The following is a 15231-nucleotide window of genomic DNA, read 5'->3' as shown; positions in this document are numbered from 1 at the left end:
TTTGCATGCAATGGACTTGGACTCCAAATAACAGCGGCTTTCTACTATGTATTGATTAATATGAGTTTTTAGTGCATATAAGTTACTTTATCACGCTTGTCTACTAGTCTTCTGTGTCGTTTCTCCAGTTCTCAGGTCACTCTTTTGAATACCGGAAATAGATAAGAGTGGCACCTCTTCATCTTTTCCACTATCTAACCCATCTATCGGACAACCCGGTCCTTGGTTTCCAGAAGTAAAATGCGACTCATCGGCCGTACATAAGCAGGAGTTTTATTCTTATTTTAAACTTTCAGCTAACGTTACTGTTACAAAAGCAAGTACCGTGTAGTTTATCCAGCTCCAGTTTATGTGATATCCCCCCGGGGGACTTTTATCGTTGTGCATTGTACACCAGGGCAACATTAGCTGGGTGGAAGGAAACACAAATAAAACGTAGACCATCAGCTCTTAAAAGCCCTTCAGTTCTTCGTTACTTTGACCTGCCTCTCGCAACCTGTATGGAAATGGCTACTAATCCTCCAGGACCAGGTAATTCGTTAGTTTTGGGACAAACGTCATTGAGGGCTTTGTCTCTATCGCGCTGTAACTCCGGGGGCGTTGCTTCGAATTCTGCCCCCCGTAAACATGTTCTGCTCTCTGGTTCCCCCAGAGGAAGCTGGTCAAGCTTTAATCGTCTTTCATTCTATGTACATTTAGTTTCACCCCAATATAAAAGCTGAAAGAAAATATACATATTTAATAAAATTATACATGATTGTTATTTGGGATTGTTCAAAATATCTGTAGATTAATACAGTAACGTTAACTAATGCATATCGTTCCATCCCTCTCTCTCTGTCTCTTCCCTTACTGTCTCTGTCTCTGTCTTTTCTGTTTTTCTAGCCGTGCCAAATAAGGCACGAGTGGCGATCCTGGCAGAGCTGGAGAAAGAGAGGAGACGGCTTTTGAGCACCCCCGGAGCGAGGTAGGGATAGTATGCAGAAATTCAGGATCACCAGCATCAGTCACAACCTCGGGAGGAACCTTTTTTATGGAGGCACTAAAGCATTGGGATAGTGTATGTACATCCATAGTTTGTATGTCAATATTACGGAAGTTGTCTGATTCTCCTCCATCTCCTCCTGTAGCATCTCGCTGTCCAGGCCGAGTCTGAAGGATTTCCGGGACAACGCAGAACAGCAGCACATCGCTGCCCAGCAGAAAGCTGCCCTGCAGGTGTGACAGTCAGACCCAAATCACATCACCTTTTTATTTCACAAAACGTTTACATACAGAAACATGCAGCAGAACAAATAAAAATAAAAAATCAGTACTTCAGTTACTCATCCTATGGCTTATGTTAGTCAGACATTTACTCAGTTACATTCAGTTGCGGAGGGATTATCGAGTTTAGTTTTTCATTCAGTGGCGATGGGTTAATTTTTCAGTTTGTAGGAGGCTTATTTGTCACATATCACAATCAACGAGGACTTCTGTATCGAGTCATTTTTGAAAAAACTAGGCTTGAATAGAGTCTGGGAATCCTTATTCGAGCGAGAGAAGCTCAAAGACTAGATGAACCATCTTAAAGAAGTATCAAGGGGTTTGGGAGACACCGCGTGGTTGTTGGTGCATCAAACATCAAACACTGCGATGAGCTTTGATAAAATTCTCTGAAATCATTTTTGCTAAACAGAGACTACATGGTGGTTAGCTTAGCTTAGCAAAAACACCGGAAAAAGGGGACATCACAACATCTATCCTAGCTCTGTCCAAAGGTAACATGATAAAGCTACTAGCGTGTTTATTGCTGAACCCTTGTTAATTGAATAGCATTATAAAATGGTGAATTTGGTCGGTTTTAACACAAACCTTTGCCCGACGGTCTTCTCTTGCAGCATGCACACACACACTCATCGGGCTTCTTCATCACCCAGGACTCCTCATTCGGGAACCTCATCCTCCCCGTCATTCCACGCCTGGAGCCTGAGTCTTGACCTTTTTACCTTCCGTCGTCCTCCTGCCGCCCGGTGTGACACAAAGCATTCAGACAACACACACACACACACACACGCACGCACACCGGACCCACGCGTCCCCCGCTCTCCCCCGCTCGCCCCTCTTTTAAGTGTTTGATTATAAACGGACAGTGGTTTGTCCCATCGTAAACGATCTCAGGGGAGTGTCAATCTGTCATTTTTACATTTTCCAGACCAACAGGCTGACTGCGGAATTTAGGGAAGCTGTCAAAAGAAGTAGCAAGAAGGTTCTAGAAAGCTGTGTTACATCCTGTGAAATGGCGTGAGGGATAAAAACAAGATCACGGAAATACTTTTATTGCCATTCTGCATTTCTGCCTTTCACAGCGTTGATCCACAAGATACACTTTCGGTCAGGGTTTTACTTTTTCTTTTCTTTTTTTTCAACATTTGGATAATAAAATTGCTACATTCATTAGATATTGAATTTCAGTTTCTTGTTTTTGCAAATATAAAAAGATGGTGTTAGAAGCGACGGACAGCTGTGTTCACACAGGAGTTAGGAGTAGTGTTTATTCCTTTTTGAAACAAAAGAATATTTGCCTTCTTCATAACCCAATTCAAACTATTTGACCTAAAAACAATCCAGGCAACACGCTTCAAACAAAAAAAACATTGTCGCTGAACATTGACTGAAGCTTTGAAAGTGGTCAGTGGGCCACTGCAGATTCTCATACCATGTCAGTGTCACGAGCCACCACAGCAAAGCTGCTGTTTTCCCCCATGTGAGTCTATACGTGTGTCGTCATGGCTAAACTACTACAGGAGTGCTTTTGAGTACCGTCTGTTCACAGATTAATTTCAGCTCGATGGCGCTGGAACCGTGCAAGATGCAGTCGTGACTCTTTAAAGGCGTGTAGTTGAAATCAAGGTGAAAGGCCGAGTTTGACAATGGGTGGGGTCCATCCTCGAGAAGGCCAAAGGTAAGGAGTTAGCAAGGAGCCATTAACACCCCGGCCTTCGCCTGCGGCTCGTTCACTTCGACACTATGGGCAGCAGTTCGCCTTTGGCCTTCATCGTTTTGATCTTGGTCTTGATGCTGTCGTCCATGGCCTGCCGGCAGCGGTGGGCATAGTGGGCCAGCGTCTCCTCCTTCTCGTCCCACGGTGCCATGGCGTGAAACACCACGGGGGCGGCCAGACTGAGCTCGGCTATGGCGGCCGTGCGGGAGATTGTGTTGCGGTCCACGCCCACCCGGTCGAAGGCCACCTTCATGGAAACGCTGCGGCGGAACTCCTGCAGGGCCGCCATGTAGCGCGCTATGACGCCCGCCACGTTTTTCACTGGAGAGGGACAGCGAGAGAGACGCGTCAGCACGCGTGAAAAGGAAAACGAATGCCGTGTTTTGGTGTTAACATCTCGTACTACTCTACGTCTCTACGCGTCCTTACTCCTCACGCGGGGGTTCTCTCCGTCCCGGCTCCTCTTGCTCTTCAGGGTCCGGTGGCCGTGGTCCAGAGGGTGAAGCTCCATCTCCTCAAAGGAGTCGAACAGCGTCGGGGAATCGACCCCTGGCGCGTCGTCAGAAGACGGCACGTGTGAACTTCCCGGTTCCATCGGGTCGGAGCAGCAAGGCCACCTCTTTTCTAGTAGCAGAAATAGGACAACTGAATTCAGCTAATATGAAAATAAACATCTGAACTGTTCAGGTGTTGATTTCATCGACGGGTGGCTTTTCAGACCAGACCCCACCTGGCCGCAGTTTGTCCTGCAGAAAGTCACAGATGAGCTCAGCTTTCTTGGTGAGTTCATTCTGCAGGAGCTCTTTGTCCTGCTTCAGGCCGGAGATGATGTCCGACATCTGCTGGTTGCGGCTGCGTTCTGCACACAGTAACGCGTGCAGCTTCTCCAGCTCGTCCTGCTCCCCTGCGGCTGCGCACACAGAAGCAACAAAGAAACCCCAGCAGTCAGAAAGAGGAAGTCAGACGGTTGGATACGAGCACACAAACATTTGGTACGGAAGTCTTGTATATTGTTTTATATAATAAACAATACTATAACATGTAACATACACATTATAATACTGATGTATGCTTGTGTCAACTTATTTTCCATTAAATCAGGGGCAGGAAGTTAATTTATGCATTATTGGGCAGAAATGCCATTGAAACCTTTCAACATATTGTAAGGTTGCTGATATTTATTATATTATTATTATTTATTTTCCTAGTTGTTACCAGTGTGGGAATAGTTATTTCCTGCAGGCTATTCCCCCGATGAATCACGCTCCCAAAAGGGACGGGTCCTCACGTCTGTATTTGCACACCATCCAATAGGAACAACCTCCCTCTCAGGACCGGGGATTGTGGAAGCAACTCCCGTCACACAATAGATTTTCTCAGCCAGGAGAACATGCAGGAGTCTATTTTTATCCTTGGACCGCTTGAATTACAATATGCTGAGAGTCAATCACGAAATGTACAGTGCAATGCTGCCAAAAAAAAACTGCCAAATGCCACATTGTAACATTTGGGGACCTATTGAGGATGTGCTGAAATGTGGGTTTTTATGAGGCCTCGCGACAAAGCCGTACCCGCGGTCGTCTCCGTGGTCCCCGTGGAGGAGCAGCTCCTCTCGGCCCGCTCTGCGGTCCCTGCTGCGCAGCCGCCTCCTCCCAGCAGCTCCATCTCTGGGCCCTCTGACCTCTCCCACCTCAGGTACTGCCCATGCGGTGGGTGAGGGCCGGGTGAAAGGGGCTTTTTGGGAAACAGTGTGCACGTGATCTGAGAGTGTGCGTTTGGGGCCTGACGAGCCTGTGACACGTGGACGGCGTCCGTGCCGGCAGCGTCGTGGTCCTCTGCACAGGTCGCTTCTTTCTTGACCTTCTTCCTGATAATTGCTCCTCCTTGTGCCCCGCCTCTTTTCCTGGATGGGCGGAGCTGGTAGTCACCGTCGCCGTCCGTGGCCGAGGATTCACACCCGGTGATGTCAAAGCCCCGGCTGCTGCTTTCCTCCCCGTCTGATGCTGCCTCGCTATAGTAGAGGTCACCTGACGCTCCCGCTGTCACCTTTAAGGTATCAATGAGATAATAGAATAGTAATGACAGGTAAAAGATGAACTTCCGTGTGGCGTTAACAGCATTTAACTAACGTGACCTGCTCATTGTAAAAGTGGGATGTAATTGGTGATGTCATCGTGGTCATCTTTTGGACAGAAGGCCGACATTAGAAAAGGGGGCAGGGCAGATGATGACATTAATCAGGCCTGGGACGTTTAACAAAATATATATGAAAATATAATATGTGAAAAAGTAGACCTGGAACCTTCGCTCACCTTACTGGACCGGCGCCCTCCAACAAACCTTTCCTGGCCTTGGCTGGTATTTGATGCGCCTCTCCAGCCGTTGTTGTGGTCACTAAGGGGCCAGTGGTAAGAATGGCCGGCCGCACAACCCCATAGGGCCACGGGTACGCCGCTACCATGGAGACCGGGTTCAGGTGCCAGCACATTACCATGGGAACCACAGGTGAGGTGCTGCAGGCTGGGGATGAGGTCGCAGATGGTTCCGTGGCTGTGAGCCCAGCAGACCAGTTTGCAAAGACTGCCGGAGGTGGTCTGAACTGGGTCGGACATGATATCCACCTGGAGAAGAGAGAGAGAGAGAGAGAGGGGCGTCTCTTCAGGTGGGAGTGTACAAAAGTTACTTATCAACGTTTACTATTTTGGTGCCAAAGAACGCTTAGTTGTATAACTGATTAAAGATTTGTGACTCAACTGAATCACTTGTACCATTATACCAGAAACACCTTCAACTATGTTCATTAGGAGATTGATAGAAAGACGTTGAGTTAATTATCATGTCATAATAAAGAATAAGCATGATATTTGGGAGTCAGGAAGCAGGAAATACGTGACATTTTGCTAAGCAACTAAACTGATTATTCAACAATAAAAATGTATTTTTGATCTTTGAGTTAATTGTCAAAATTGACTATTTGACAATTAATTTGTTTTAACTATAACAAATGAGCAATATTAAAACGTATTGACAAAGACAGTTGCTGCCAAATGGTTACAAAACATAACAGCTGATAAGTGACTTGAACAAACAACTTTTAGATTTAGATAAAACTACAATAAAACCAACAATTGGAGGACAAACAGACACCTTGTTGCTCATCCGACTCCCTTTATGTCCATCACGTCTGTCTGCAGGCAAATCACAAATCATCACGCACAAGAACAAAGCGATAAATCATCCATCCATCCATCTTCAAACCGCTTATCCTGCACACAGGGTGCGATAAATCATTGACAATTATATTTACCTTTTCTTAAAAATACCATCATTTAAAACATTGCTGTCCTCGTTTATTCCACACGTGTCGGTGGCGACAACGAAGCGACTCTGAGTTATGTTATTATCCAAATGATGTGTGCAGAATTATCATGAATATCACATCAGATGTAACGTTGCAACGTTTGTTTAATTATGGCATTCTTTGTCTGAAAGCAAAGAGTGTGTTGCCGGAACGCAGAGGGGAAGTTTCTGTTGTGCCCCCTGGTGGTCTGGAGGAGAAACGGCTCAGTGCTGGAATACAGCGACCTCTAGTGGCCCCTGAGGCTCAACGTGTAAAACTTTTTTATTATTATATATTATATTAGCTTTATTTTGAAATGTGCACTTTTCATAACATGTGAACATATACTTGAGTAAAAGTGCAAAGAAATCAAATAAATTGCCCTCATTTAGGCCTAGTATTTACTGTGTTTCTTAATTCCCTCCCATACAATATATGCAAAAATGTGTTTTGCATATATTGTATATTTATTCGAGAGTTTTTCTTCACTGTGATTGAACGAGTGTTCAAAAATAATTTCGTGAGGAGAGATAGAGCTTAAGCTACCGGCTTAAATAGAAGTGTGTTTTTCTTTATTTAAGTTGCATTACAACACACGACTTAACACGCGCACAATTATATAATTAACAAAGGTTTGGTTCATTTTGAGGCGCGCGCATACAGAGGTTACATCTGTTTAAAGAGCTTATGTGTTTCCATGTGTGCAGCCAGTGACTTGACTGAACTCGCTGCGGGCTCCACCCTCCGTTACGTGTGCGGACGGCCGCCTTCAGCCGACGGGCATCTCGGCCACAAGAGGGGCGAGAAAAGAGGAGTTTACCCCGGCTGCTGTCTGCGGGAATAAAGCCCGGCCGGAGCAACTTCGACAACTTTAAACGTGTCAACGGAAGCGTCCTTTTCACACGAGGACACTGTTTTACTGTTTTTTTTCCGACTTGGATTAAGTTCTGCATGGAAACAAATGCTATTTGAGGGAGAGAGAGAGGTGGGTGTCGGGTACGTGTGTTTCTCTGCTTCTTCTTTTATGCACGCTTCTTAAATACGAGCATGTTTGCGTTGACAAAAGTGGCAACAGCAGCAATAAAATAGTCCCAATTGTTGCTGCCGCTGCGTCATCAAAATCTCCAAACATCTGGGAGTATTAAAGACTTAATCCCGGGTTGAGGAGGGGGGCAAAAAGAAAAACCATTGAAACAAGCGAAAAACTGCACGCAAATAACAACTGTTGCACAATTATGGCGTTAAAGGCCAAAGTGCTGTACGACTTCAGCCCTGAAAACCCGGGTGAGATCTCCGTAAGGGAGAACGAGCTGGTGACTCTGTTCAGCGAGGAGGAGCTGGATGGCTGGCTGGAGGGGGAGAACAGCAGGGGGGAGGCTGGCCTCTTCCCGGCATCCTATGTGGAGATCCTCAGGAAACCCATCTCCCCCGCCGCCGCCGCCAACAACAACGGCCTGTCCTCGCCTCCCAAAATCAAAGCCGTGACGCACGGCCACCCCACCTACGCGTCCCCCCCGGGCGCCCAGTCCCCGAGGGGAGTCGGGGCCGGCAGCGGCGGGAGCGGTGGAGGGAGCTTCCACACCAGCCAGGGCAGCGACGACGACTGGGACGACGACTGGGACGAAGGCTCTTCGGCGGCCGCCGCGTCCCAGGGTTACGGCAGGTCGCCCCCCTTGTACCCGGTGACCACCTCCTTGCCCGCGGGGCGGCGAGAGAGCGGCCAGCAGCATCATCAAGCCAAGGGCTCGGCGACCGTGGGGAGGAACCTCAACAGGTTCTCCACCTTCGTGAAGTCGGGCGGGGAGGCCTTCCTGCTGGGGGAGGCGTCCGCTTTCGTGAAGGACGGGGACAGGATCTGCGTGGTGATGGGGAAGCAGGGGCCGGAGTGGCAGGAGGACCCCTTCCCTTTCACCTGCACCATTGACGACCCCACCAAGCAGACCAAGTTCAAGGGCATGAAGAGCTACATGTCGTACGGCTTGACCCCGACGCACACCAACGTGCAGGTGAACCGCAGGTACGTGGCTGGCTTCCTGCCCCCCCCATTCCCCCTCCGCCTCCTCCACTTCCCTCCCACGCCGTTTTTCAAGCTTCTTTCTTCACCGGATATCCGCGGGCCTTATACCCTTACGAATGAAGGTTTCTGTGGCTTTTTCCTGTGGCCACAACTGTTGCGGCCTTTTGGCCTTTTGGCCTCTGGAGTCCTCCGGAATCTCCTCTTCCTTCTTGCGATTCCCTCTGCACCTTTCGCATTGTTTCCCTGTCAGGTTCCGTCGCCACCAGCCAACATGAACTCCCTTACGTTTCAGTTGCCACAATGTCTTGACTCCTGCTGGTGAGTCCCAACTGTTGCCTCGCAGCCTTCTTTTGTTTTCACTCCTTCTACTAGTCCGTTGCCGCCGTCGACAAACCGACCTTCTCCCTCCCTTCTCATCCACTCAAAATGTCCCCGCGCGCATAAACCTGTCTCGTATTCCGTCGTCCCCCCCGCAGGTACAAGCACTTTGACTGGCTGTACGCGCGGCTGGTGGAGCGTTTCCCCGTCATCTCAGTCCCCCACCTGCCGGAGAAGCAGGCCACGGGCCGCTTCGAGGAGGACTTCATCTCCAAGCGGAGGAAGGGGCTGATCTGGTGGATGAACCACATGACCAGCCACCCGGTGCTGGCGCGCTGTGACGTCTTCCAGCATTTCCTGACGTGCGGGGCGGACGAGAAGGCCTGGAAACAGGGCAAGAGGAAGGCCGAGCGGGATGAGCTGGTGGGGTCCAATTTCTTCCTGACGATCAGGTAGGAGGCCGGGTCGTGAACTGCTCGTGGTTTCCGTTACAAGCTCATGAGAAGCACTGAGGGCTCGACCGGAAAACCTGCGATTTGCTTGAGATTTAAATACACTGATGATGTCACGCATATGCAGACCGAGCACAAGGGCTTCATCCTAGGGTCGCCATTTTCCAACAGCATTCCACAATCATTGTTGGGGGTGTAGGGAACCCAGGATCTACCCCGATAAGGGCAGGCAATAGATCACAATGCCACACTGATCCAGTTTTCAGCAAGGCCCACAGACGTGACCTTCTTTACGTGATAAACCACTGTGAATGGATCAAGTTACAGCACAGACCCCCCGATCGAAGGAATTCTGGGAAATAAAGGCCCTCATTAGCTGACGTACATGGTTTGATGGGTTTGGAGAAAGATGGTACACCATAAACATAAATTAAGATGAAACAAGGTAAGTTTACAGGATTAGAGCAGCAAAGTAGGTAAAGTGCACACAGACATGTTGCCAAAAACAACAACATGAAAACAAATGAGCAGTGATAAAATAAAAACAAGAATCCAGATTAGATTAAATTACAGCTCTTCGCACTGTGTTATTATAATTATTATCTATATGTTATTATAGATTATAACTCCGTATTTTACTCCATAGTGTGTCAAGACATATGAATACTTTTTCGGTGTACACTATAATATTGTGGCAGATGTTCCTGTTATTTTGTCCGCCCACTCTCAACGATATGAAGTGGAGGATATTTGCCCTTGAGCAAGACGCCGTTATCAGTTCTCCTTCTTCGCCTGATAGCGAGGACGAGATAAAGTGAAACACAGAAACAACACACATACGACAGCTAAACACGATGATGCTATGATGAGAAGACACACAGGGGATGTTCAGAATGAAGCCACCACTCCTAAAATGGCCGCCACATGCCACGCTTGTCCTGCAGCACTCCCGCCGTCCCGCTGGACCTCCAGGAAGTCGAGAGCAAGATCGAAGGCTTCAAGACCTTCACCAAGAGGATGGACGAGAACATCGTGGTCGTGAACGCCACCATTAACGAGTTTGCCCGCAAGCAGATGACGGGGTTCAAGAAGGAGTACCAGAAGGTGGGACAGTCCTTCGGCCTCCTCGGGCAGGCGTTCGAGCTGGACCAGCAGGCCTACTCGGCGGGGCTGAACCGAGCCATCGCCTACACCGGCGAGGCCTACGAGGCGGTGGGAGAGTACTTCGCCGAGCAGCCGCGCCACGACCTGGCGCCCATTTCTGACCTGCTGGACCTCTACAAAGGACACCTGGCTAATTTCCCCGACATCGTCCACGTGCAGAAGGGTGAGTGTGTGTGTGTGTGTGTGTGTGTGTGTGTGTGTGTGTGTGTGTGTGTGTGTGTGTGTCGTTGTGAGGCCATTTCAAACCACTTAGTGTCAGTTGGAGGTGTTGGAAACAAGTCTTATCCTTTTTCCTCGCTTAACGTCGGGGCTCTTTAGCACACGGCCTTTTTGATGTGAGATGTGAATGCCAAACATGTCATACCGCCCCCGAGGGGGAACAGAAAGGAAATTGCAGAATGAAGTATGTGAAAGGGGTTACTAACAGGAAATGCATTAAAACCTTGTTGCAAGAAATTAAACAGGCATGGCCTTTTTACAGGGAGGTCAGGGGTCAAGGCTTAGCTTCGAATGGAGCTGGTGCGGACGGAGTGGTCGGGACTGTCGCTCGTGAATGCCGCTGCAGGGCGGAGAGTCTCAATCCGGGGAGGATTCAGATCGTTGCAACTCGAGGCCCCTCGCGCTCAGCTTTCATGCAACAGGCTGCACAATCTCTTATCAAACAACACCCCCCCCCCCTCAGAGATTTATTTACTTTTACTTAGATTGCAGAAGAATGTATTATGTCTCCAGACTGCAGCCTGCCCATGTATCAATCTTGTGAATATGATAAGGCAGATAACGAACAGAGACCCAAAATCTGTTTTCCTTCACTGAATCGTCTATGTGGGTCAACAACTGAAAGCCACAGCCAGTTCAATGTAACACTCTGGTGCTGTGAGAGCATGTACTCGCTCACAGGAAATCACAGGAAAACACACACCCACACACACAGACGTGTACGAAGGACAGAGTGAGGGCAGAGAGTTGGCTTGTCGGTTCCCTGCAGGTTGCAGGAGGAGGGACTTGGCACACAAAGGCCTGACGTTTGCCAAACCTAGAGGCAGCCTATAGTCTGCTGAGCTCTGTTAACTAGACACAATCACTGCTCCAACTATGGGAACGCCGCCCGAATCCCACAACAGTCCCGTCGACCGGCAGGAGTTCACCCACTTTCTGATTGACCAGTAACACATTATTTCACGTCCCACAAAGAGTTTGAACACCTTTCGCTGTGGATGCACTGCAAGGCAACCTTCCCATCAGAATATTTTTAGTAATAAGCTTACGTGTTCAGCCTTAGGGTGGAAGAAATATTTCCGAGCTAGTGCTGCCAGCTGCTAAGAGTGTGCAGAACTGGGTTGCGTCACTTTTTAGTAGTCATGCTTTAACCAGCATTAAGAAAACTGAACTCAAGGGGAAGTCGTGGAAATGATTACGGGTATGATATCATCATTCTGGCCTTCTGAGAAACTCATGAAAAAACACTCTTTCACTTTTGGAAACTTTAAGTAGCGTTGCTTTCAGTATAACAAGTTAATAATAAGAGGAACAGAAGTTTTTGCTCTTTCCCCTTTGAATTACTTGTAAATTCAAGTTCTCAAGCTGACTCAGAGCTTGTGTTTCTATCCCCCATGAACTTTGAGTAATTCACCGCTGGTGCAACAGGAAACCTTTTTGTCGACCCAGCGACACTGTCTGTACGTCTGCACGTCTGCCATAGTTGTGAAATAACTACCGTTGGTAACAGTTTCCATAACACTCAATTTAGGGAAATAATCCTCATGGAGAGAAACATGTTTGCAGAGATGCATGCATACATCTTTTTCTTTTTCAAACCCCCCCAAAACCCCCCCTCTACTGCGGTCTCCGCAATTTACATAACCGTTTATTTTCTACCTCCACGGTTCAACGCTCCACTAATGCCCATCATGTCATACAGCGCTGAACATTTCTGCATCACCAACCACAGAGTAACATCACGACAGCATCGCAGCACAAAAGCAGCTGCTGGGCTCCCGAGGAGCAGCGCTTTGTGGACCCAAATGAGCCCGGGCGGCGTCGTCCGTCCTCGCCGGTTCTGTCTGTGAGGTCCACAGCGCGCACATCTGATTCGAATGAGCCGAGGGATTCTTGGGTCTCTTGTGCCGCGTTGCCCCGGGACGGCAGGAATGCAGAACGCGGCCTGTCTCAGGATTAGTTTCCCCTCCTCCTCTTTTCTTCTCCCTCTTTTCTTAATTCCTCCCAGTGACACAGCGAGTTAACAAGAAAGAGGAAGAAGAAGAAGAAGAAGAGGAAGAAGAGGAAGAAGAGGGGAGGGGAGTGTGTGAAAGGGGCAGATAGTTGAAGAGATGAACTAGTTTCCCTCCAGCCAACAGCACAAGATTTCCGATTAAAGCAGCGTAACGGTCGTGAGGAGAGCAAAGTCCGAGTTCATTTCAGTTTGTTAGCGCACCCGAGTCGGCGTGTGTGTGCACTAGAGAGCGCGTCGATGCTGCCATGTTAGAGCCTTGCTCTGGGGCACCTTTTTTAACCTGGATCCAACTGTGCCAATTCCCCTCTGAAGCTTTAGTGACACTGAACCATCGTGAGTCACGGATGACTCCACGGATCCTGGAAACAGTGGTTAATAATGGTTTGTTTCCTTCTTGTAGTTGATCCTGACAAGCTGTCATCCCAACAGCTTCTGTAACTCAATGTAACAGAGGGTTAAAAATGTGAAATGTGTTGCCGCCACAGAAGATATGCCAAATTCAATCGGGTCACTTGTCATTAGAATGTAATCCCTTTATGACCCCAATGAAGACGAACAATGGCGATCAGACTTGTGGTACTAAAACGATTACACGGATTGGTCAATGGGGAAAATGCAAATGGCGTTTGGTGCTTTCTGCTATGAGTGTCGTCCACCACTGCTAAAAAGCGCTCTGCCTGATCGGGTTCATCAAAGAAGTAAACTTCCTGTGATATCGTTGCAAGATCATTTTTCAAAGACTTTGTTTTTTCGGAGCACGGCTTCATATTCAGGTCTGTTGTTTGACTTGTCACCTTTTCACCGATCTCCACCGCGTTTCTTTTTCTTCTCCCCAGGCGCCCTGACAAAGGTCAGAGACTGTCCGAAGCAGGAGGGCGAGCTCCACGACCGCTGCAACATCATTTCCTGCGCCACGCTCGCGGAGATCCAACACTTCCACCGCACGCGCGTACGGGACTTCCGCTCCCAGATGCAGCACCACCTGCGTCAGCAGATCGTCTTCTTCCAGAAGATCACTGCCAAACTGGAGGACGCGCTCCAGAAATATGACGATGACCAGTAGGAAGAGATGACGGAGAAGTGGGCGGAGCTTGAAGAGAAGTTCAGACCGAGATAATTGAGATGTTTCGTCTCACATTAACGGAGAACCTCTTTTGGTTTCTTGCCACAAGCATTTTAAGAATTAAAACCACTCTTTTTGAAAAGAAATGTAGACCACTGTACTGTGGGAAGACAACTTCTTGGATTATCTTGGTGCCCTTGATGAATGTACCAGTAAGTGGGATTTTGCTGACGCTCCAGGCACATCTCCAGCGACGGATATTAAAAGCAGCTGCCTCTCAATTCCCGGTTCCAGGGTCACGTGATCTTTCCGACGACGCTATTCTGCCTTCCTACTTTATGGAAACCGTCTGTTCTCGAACCCGGTGACACAACAGAAACAACGGCACGAAACTCCCTGAATAAGATTAAACGGGATGTTTTAAGGATTGAAAAACAGGACCTTTCTGTTTTCTCTATATGCGTCTGTTTTTACTTGAATGACCTGTTCAGTATTGTTTTGTTGGGCCATAACATAATGTTAGTGTTTGTTTGTGAATATGAAAAGGGGTCACACGTGCCTGCTTCTGATGTCTAACATCTGACACGACTCAGATGCCGTCACATCTTTGCTATATTATGATATGAATATCTTTGTTATTTTAGTTTATGTCTTAAAACCATAACTGATCTTCGACTGATTTTAAAACAATTTCGGCACACTATCTTCCTGTTCTATTTATTTGGGTTAGTTATTAGAACCTCAAGTCCATATTGTTTTTTTTTGCTTTCACCCGAAGAGGGAAGCTCAGAGGTCAGACTCAGGGTACTGAAACTTCAACTTGATGGATGCTTCTTGCCGTGAAATCTTTGAATCCAGATCTTCCTGTTTAAAGCCACCGCGCGGAGGTTCTTCTGTGATTCTAGTCTTTACTTTCAAAAAGAGTTTTAAGACAATCCTGTTTTTGTTCCCATTCCGTCTTTGTGGTACTACAACTTCAGGGACCTAACTTTAATGGTTGCTCTTTCAAACGTGCTAACCTGTAAAACACAGCACACTGTTTGTTGTCGGTCCTGGATCAATCAAAGTATGTTATTTTGAGGAAAAGTTTAGTGGCGAAGACAATCAATATACTCATTATAAAGTTTATGCTTAGAATATTTCTTGTAAAACTTTACATTCCTCTCCTGGGTTTTTACTTGGTTTAGAGTAGGATTGTTAGAAGTGTTCTTCACAAGCACGTTATTTTCTACAATGAAGTCAATACCTGAAACTGTTAATGTAACACATGGGAACAGTATTTCAGTATAAAATGTTAAATATATATTTATAGTTCCACTTGACCGGTTCTGTGTCTTTTAATTAGTGTTTTGAATGTAACACTAACTCCTTTTTATTCTAAACAAGACACCTGCTCCATCATTTTATTTCACATGAGGTTAGTTTGTTTAGTATAAAAATAATCTCCATTAGTTTGCTTTTCCCCAAAGAGAAGCTTGTTATCACTGTTTTGCCTCCGGAGGCAGAAGCAGTGCAGCCGCTGATATATGACACCGGAGTTCACAGCCTGCAGGTCAGGTTACTGCCGTTGCAGCTTTTCATTATTTAGACCTGCCTCTTGGTCCCTGTTTTCATTTTCTCATTTACTAGTTTCACTAATCATTTCAAAGTCCTGGTTATTC

General features: G+C 47.4%; 3 protein-coding genes across 5 annotated transcripts; 2 read left to right on the top strand and 1 right to left on the bottom strand.

Moving 5' to 3' along the window:
- The first annotated feature begins 41 nt into the window (after window positions 1-41).
- Window positions 42-2441, top strand: inip (ints3 and nabp interacting protein). Its single transcript, XM_040197696.2, has 4 exons — window positions 42-531; window positions 886-967; window positions 1131-1218; window positions 1881-2441. The coding sequence occupies exons 1-4, from the start codon at window positions 501-503 to the stop codon at window positions 1977-1979; spliced, it is 300 nt and encodes a 99-aa protein (XP_040053630.1). The 5' UTR covers window positions 42-500; the 3' UTR covers window positions 1980-2441.
- Window positions 2303-6485, bottom strand: kiaa1958 (KIAA1958 ortholog). Of its 2 annotated transcripts, none has more exons than XM_078088466.1 (6): window positions 6131-6272; window positions 5296-5604; window positions 4555-5029; window positions 3714-3893; window positions 3413-3607; window positions 2303-3304 (listed from the first exon to the last, which is right to left on the bottom strand). In XM_078088466.1, the coding sequence occupies exons 1-6, from the start codon at window positions 6191-6193 to the stop codon at window positions 2997-2999; spliced, it is 1530 nt and encodes a 509-aa protein (XP_077944592.1). In that variant the 5' UTR covers window positions 6194-6272; the 3' UTR covers window positions 2303-2996. The 2 variants fall into 2 exon arrangements, with proteins under 2 accessions (XP_077944592.1, XP_040053626.2); XM_040197692.2 differs by lacking the exon at window positions 6131-6272 and adding an exon at window positions 6291-6485 and having other exon boundaries at window positions 2521-3304.
- Window positions 6486-6585: 100 nt separating this feature from the next.
- On the top strand, window positions 6586-14887 carry LOC120831863 (sorting nexin-18). Of its 2 annotated transcripts, none has more exons than XR_013452579.1 (4): window positions 6586-8340; window positions 8817-9110; window positions 10055-10793; window positions 10840-12102. XR_013452579.1 is itself a non-coding variant. In XM_040197690.2 (4 exons), exons 1-4 carry the CDS (start codon window positions 7559-7561, stop codon window positions 13568-13570), a joined length of 1686 nt encoding a protein of 561 aa, XP_040053624.2. In that variant the 5' UTR covers window positions 6586-7558; the 3' UTR covers window positions 13571-14887. The 2 variants fall into 2 exon arrangements, 1 of the variants encoding a protein (XP_040053624.2); XM_040197690.2 differs by lacking the exon at window positions 10840-12102 and adding an exon at window positions 13344-14887 and having other exon boundaries at window positions 10055-10437.
- The last annotated feature ends 344 nt before the right edge of the window (window positions 14888-15231 follow it).

Source organism: Gasterosteus aculeatus, chromosome 14 (genome assembly GCF_964276395.1).
Source record: "Gasterosteus aculeatus chromosome 14, fGasAcu3.hap1.1, whole genome shotgun sequence".
NCBI classification, from domain to species: Eukaryota; Metazoa; Chordata; class Actinopteri; order Perciformes; family Gasterosteidae; genus Gasterosteus; species Gasterosteus aculeatus.
Note: the sequence above shows the minus strand (reverse complement) of the source record. Positions and strands in the feature narration are given on the sequence as shown.

What these genes read in the sequence shown, in the direction of transcription:
- LOC120831863 (XM_040197690.2), top strand. Translation starts at nt 7,559, where the DNA reads ATGGCGTTAAAGGCCAAAGTGCTGTACGACTTCAGCCCTGAAAACCCG. An exon ending in AACGTGCAGGTGAACCGCAG is followed by an intron (nt 8,341 to 8,816) that starts GTACGTGGCTGG and finishes TCCCCCCCGCAG; the next exon opens with GTACAAGCACTTTGACTGGC. An exon ending in CATCGTCCACGTGCAGAAGG is followed by an intron (nt 10,438 to 13,343) that starts GTGAGTGTGTGT and finishes TCTTCTCCCCAG; the next exon opens with GCGCCCTGACAAAGGTCAGA.
- inip (XM_040197696.2), top strand. Translation starts at nt 501, where the DNA reads ATGGAAATGGCTACTAATCCTCCAGGACCAG. An exon ending in TACTAATCCTCCAGGACCAG is followed by an intron (nt 532 to 885) that starts GTAATTCGTTAG and finishes CTGTTTTTCTAG; the next exon opens with CCGTGCCAAATAAGGCACGA. An exon ending in TTGAGCACCCCCGGAGCGAG is followed by an intron (nt 968 to 1,130) that starts GTAGGGATAGTA and finishes CTCCTCCTGTAG; the next exon opens with CATCTCGCTGTCCAGGCCGA.
- kiaa1958 (XM_078088466.1), bottom strand. Translation starts at nt 6,193, where the DNA reads ATGATTTGTGATTTGCCTGCAGACAGACGTGATGGACATAAAGGGAGT. An exon ending in GGAGTCGGATGAGCAACAAG is followed by an intron (nt 5,605 to 6,130) that starts GTGTCTGTTTGT and finishes TCTCTTCTCCAG; the next exon opens with GTGGATATCATGTCCGACCC. An exon ending in AGAGAACCCCCGCGTGAGGA is followed by an intron (nt 3,305 to 3,412) that starts GTAAGGACGCGT and finishes GTCCCTCTCCAG; the next exon opens with TGAAAAACGTGGCGGGCGTC.